General features: G+C 52.4%; 1 protein-coding gene across 1 annotated transcript in view; it reads left to right on the top strand.

The window, feature by feature from the left end:
- gpia (glucose-6-phosphate isomerase a) overlaps positions 1–2,176 on the top strand; it is a 6,599-nt gene extending 4,423 nt beyond the window's left edge. Inside the window, exons 7-18 of the mRNA XM_027275796.1 lie at positions 1–9; positions 97–141; positions 222–275; positions 352–412; positions 501–544; positions 626–778; positions 972–1,101; positions 1,218–1,294; positions 1,373–1,501; positions 1,587–1,662; positions 1,774–1,840; positions 1,921–2,176. The exon at positions 1–9 is cut by the window's left edge and continues 63 nt beyond it. Of these exons, the coding sequence (XP_027131597.1) occupies positions 1–9; positions 97–141; positions 222–275; positions 352–412; positions 501–544; positions 626–778; positions 972–1,101; positions 1,218–1,294; positions 1,373–1,501; positions 1,587–1,662; positions 1,774–1,840; positions 1,921–2,044 (969 nt within the window). The 3' untranslated portion in view covers positions 2,045–2,176. The remainder of the gene's footprint in view (positions 10–96; positions 142–221; positions 276–351; positions 413–500; positions 545–625; positions 779–971; positions 1,102–1,217; positions 1,295–1,372; positions 1,502–1,586; positions 1,663–1,773; positions 1,841–1,920) is intronic.
- The last annotated feature ends 2,420 nt before the right edge of the window (positions 2,177–4,596 follow it).

Genomic DNA, 4,596 nt, shown 5'->3' on the forward strand with positions numbered 1-4,596 from the left:
GCCAATGACGTAAGTCCATGTTTCTGATGATGATGTCACTGATGATGATGTCACTGATGATGATGTCACTGATGATGTCATGTCTTCTCCTGTCAGAAATCTGCGGTGGCCAAACACTTCGTGGCTCTCTCCACAAACGCAGTAAGTCAGAGAACAGGAAGCAGCTCTCAGCCAATCAGCTGATTGCTCTCAGCCAATCACGTCCTCTCCTCCTCTCTCAGGTAAAGGTGAAGGACTTTGGCATCGACACAGAGAACATGTTCGAGTTCTGGGACGTAAGTTTGATTGACAGGTTGTTGACATGTGACTGCTGTGCTGTGATTGGTGGACTGACTGTGATGTCATCCTCAGTGGGTTGGAGGTCGTTACTCTCTGTGGTCTGCGATCGGTCTGTCCATCGCTCTGCATGTCGGTACGTACAACGACTCATCTGATTGGTCACAATTATCAAGGGGGCGGGGCCACATGACCTTTATTGATCGTGTGTGTGTGTGTTTCAGGCTTTGAGAACTTCGAGCAGCTTCTCTCAGGAGCTCATTGGATGGTACGACATGATGATGATGATTGGCTCTCTCCTGTGACGTGTGATGTCATGTGATCATGTGGCTTCCTCTCTGGTTTCCAGGACAACCATTTCCGGAGTGCTCCTCTGGATCAGAACATTCCGGTTCTGCTTGCCGTGCTTGGCATCTGGTACATCAACTTCTTCCAGGCAGAGACTCACGCCATGCTGCCGTACGACCAGTACATGCACCGCTTCGCCGCCTACTTCCAGCAGGTCAGGGTGTGGTCTGTTCAGAGAGTGTAATATTTCTGCTTCCTGTTCCTGTGGTCGTCATGGGCACTAACTGTCAGCTGTGTGTGGTCGTCATGGGGACTAACCGTCAGCTGTGTGTAGTCGTCATGGGGACTAACCGTCAGCTGTGTGTGGTCGTCATGGGCACTAACTGTCAGCTGTGTGTGGTCGCCAGGGCGACATGGAGTCTAACGGGAAGTACATCACCAAAGATGGAACCAGAGTGAACTATCACACCGGACCAATCGTTTGGGGCGAGCCCGGGACCAACGGACAGCACGCCTTCTACCAGCTCATACACCAAGGTAGGACCAGGACCAGGACTAGACTGGGACAGACTAGACTAGACCAGGACCAAGACCAGACCGGGACAGACCGGGTTAGTCATGGATGATTATTGATCGTGTTGTTTCCTCGTCAGGAACTCGTATGATTCCAGCTGACTTCCTCATTCCTGCTCAGTCTCAACATCCAATCAGAGACAACCTCCACCACAAGGTAATGTTACCTGCCTTCATACCTTATGACATCACACTTCCTGTCATGATGTAAGCGTTCTGACGGCGTGCCTTTCAGATCCTCGTGGCAAACTTCCTGGCTCAGACCGAAGCTCTGATGAAGGGGAAGACGGCAGCCGAGGCTCGGGCGGAGCTGGAGGCCGCCGGCCTGAAGGGGGACGCCGTGGACACACTGCTGCCGCACAAGGTAACGCATCATCAGTCACATGACACTGAGCGCTGTTTGTCCGGCAACGTCTACACAACGTTTGTGAAACGTTTCTCTTTAAAAGGTTTTCGAGGGAAACAAACCGAGCAACTCGATCGTCTTCAAGAAGCTCAGTCCGTTCATGCTGGGAGCGCTCGTCGGTGAGTCACACCCACCTGATGATGTCACTGATGATGTCACTGACACATTCACAGAAGTGATCACATGATCATACGACAGGAAGTGATGTCACGTCATGTTTCTGTTTTCAGCCATGTACGAGCACAAGATCTTCGTTCAGGGCGTCATGTGGGACATCAACAGCTACGACCAATGGGGGTGAGTCCTCCGTCAGCTGACCAGCACCAGCTTCAGGTTCACTGAATAACTGCTTCCTGTTTCCTGTTTCCTGCTCGCAGCGTGGAGCTCGGGAAGCAGCTGGCGAAGAAGATCGAGCCGGAGCTGAAAGACGCCGCCGAGGTCACGAGCCACGACTCCTCCACCAACGGACTCATCAGCTTCCTGAAGAAGAACTTCATCTGAGTCCTCCTCTACTCCTCCGTCACCTCCTCCTCCGTCACCTCCTCCTCCACTCCTCCATCACCTCCTCCTCCATCACCTCCTCCTCCACTCCTCCATCACCTCCTCCTCCATCACCTCCTCCTCCACTCCTCCATCACCTCCTCCTCCATCACCTCCTCCTCCATCACCTCCTCCTCCACTCCTCCATCACCTCCTCCTCCATCACCTCCTCCTCCACTCCTCCGTCACCTCCTCCTCCGTCACCTCCTCCTCCATCACCTCCTCCACTACACCTCCTCCTCCATCATCTCCTCCTCCCCTCCTCCTCCATCACCTCCTCCTCCACTCCTCCATCACCTCCTCCTCCATCACCTCCTCCTCCACTCCTCCGTCACCTCCTCCTCCGTCACCTCCTCCTCCATCACCTCCTCCACTACACCTCCTCCTCCATCATCTCCTCCTCCCCTCCTCCTCCATCACCTCCTCCTCCACTCCTCCATCCCCTCCTCCTCCATCACCTCCTCCTCCACTCCTCCGTCACCTCCTCCTCCGTCACCTCCTCCTCCATCACCTCCTCCACTACACCTCCTCCTCCATCATCTCCTCCTCCCCTCCTCCTCCATCACCTCCTCCTCCACTCCTCCATCCCCTCCTCCTCCCTCCCCTCCTCCTCCATCACCTCCTCCTCCACTCCTCCGTCACCTCCTCCTCCGTCACCTCCTCCTCCATCACCTCCTCCACTACACCTCCTCCTCCATCATCTCCTCCTCCACTCCTCCTCCATCACCTCCTCCTCCACTCCTCCATCACCTCCTCCTCCATCGCCTCCTCCTCCATCACCTCCTCCTCCTCTCCTCCATCGCCTCCTCCACCACTCCTCCTCTCCTCCATCACCTCCTCCACCACTCCTCCTCTCCTCCATCACCTCCTTTTCCATCACTTCCTCCTCCTCTCCTCCATCACCTCCTCCACTCCTCCATGACCTCCTCCCTCTCTGTAGTCCTCTCTGATTGGCTGAATTCTGTCCGTCGCCGTGGGAACGAGCACTTTATGTTTGATGTTTGTGGTGGTCTGTAAATGAGATGTTCACTTCCTGTAGTGATGAGCTGCCCCACTTTCAAAATAAAAGTCCTATCTGCCACTGCAGCTTGTCTTATTTTGACGATAAATAACTGAGTCTGTGTCACTGATTGATGATTATTGATGATTATTGAAATGTTTTGATCGTTATCTTGAAGGAGGAGTTTGTTAGGAGTGTACTGGAGGTAAAAAGAGTGTCAGGGTGATGGGTCTGAAGCTAGAAATCAAAGGTGTGATGTTCAGTGTTAGTAGGTATGCTCCACAGGTAGGATGTGAGCTGGAGGAGAAGGAGACATTCTGGTTGGACCTTGATGAAGTGATGCAGAGCATCCCTAGAAGTGAGAGAGTTGTCATTGGTGCAGGAAACAGATGATGAGGAGGTGATGGGCAGGTTTGGTATCCAGGAGAGGAACGCAGAAGGACAGATGGTGGTTGATTTTGCAAAAAGGATGGAAATGGCTGTAGTGAATACTTTCATTCAGAAGAGGCAGGAACATAGGGTGACCTATAAGAGTGGAGGTAGGAGCACACCGGTAGACTACATCTTGTGTGTAATCTGAAGGAGATCAGTGACTGCAAAGTAGTGGTAGGTGAGAGTGTAGCCAGACAGCATAGGATGGTGGTGTGTAGGATGATGCTGACGATGAGGAAGATGAAGAGGGCAAAGGCAGAGCAGAGGACAAAATGGTGGAAGCTGAAAAAGGAAGAGTGTTGCATGACTTTTAGGAAGGAGTGGAGACAGGCTCTGGGTGGTGGACAACTACAGCTAATGTGATCAGGGAGACAGGTAGGAAGGAAAGTAGATAAGGAGACTTGGTGGTGGAATGAGGAGGTGAAGGAGTGTGTACGGAGAAAGGAGGTTAGCTAAGAAGAAGTGGGACACTGAGAGGGCTGAAGAGAGTAGACAGGAGTACAGGGAGATGCAGCATGAGGTGAGAGTTGAAGTGGCAACGGCCAAACAAGGAGCTTACGATGACTTGTATGCTCGGGTGGACAGTAAGAAGACTGTGGTATTGTATGAGGAAGTCTGGAGTGACAGAGAAGTATGTTAGAGCGGTGCAGGACATGTATGAGGGCTGTAAGACAGTGGTGAGGTGTGCTGTAGGTGTGACAGAGGAGTTCAAGGTGGAGGTGGGACTGCATCAGGGATCAGCTCTGAGCCCCTTCTTGTTCGCTATGGTGATGGACAGGCTGACAGACGAGGTTAGACAGGAATCTCCATGGACTATGATGTTTGCAGGTGACATTGTGATCTGTAGTGAGAGCAGGGAACAGGTGGAGGAGAAGCTAGAGAGGTGGAGAAAGGAGAGGAATGAAGGTTACAGGGAGAAGAGATAAAGAAGGTGGAGCATTTTAAGTATTTAGGGACAACAGTCCAGAGCAATGGAGAGTGTGGAAAAGAGGTGAAGAAGCGTGCCCAGGCAGGTTGGAACGGGTGGAGAAAAGTGTCAGGTGTGATGTGTGATAGAAGAGTTTCAGCTAAAATGAAAGGA

The sequence above is a fragment of the Larimichthys crocea genome, unplaced genomic scaffold, assembly GCF_000972845.2.
Source record: "Larimichthys crocea isolate SSNF unplaced genomic scaffold, L_crocea_2.0 scaffold214, whole genome shotgun sequence".
NCBI classification, from domain to species: Eukaryota; Metazoa; Chordata; class Actinopteri; family Sciaenidae; genus Larimichthys; species Larimichthys crocea.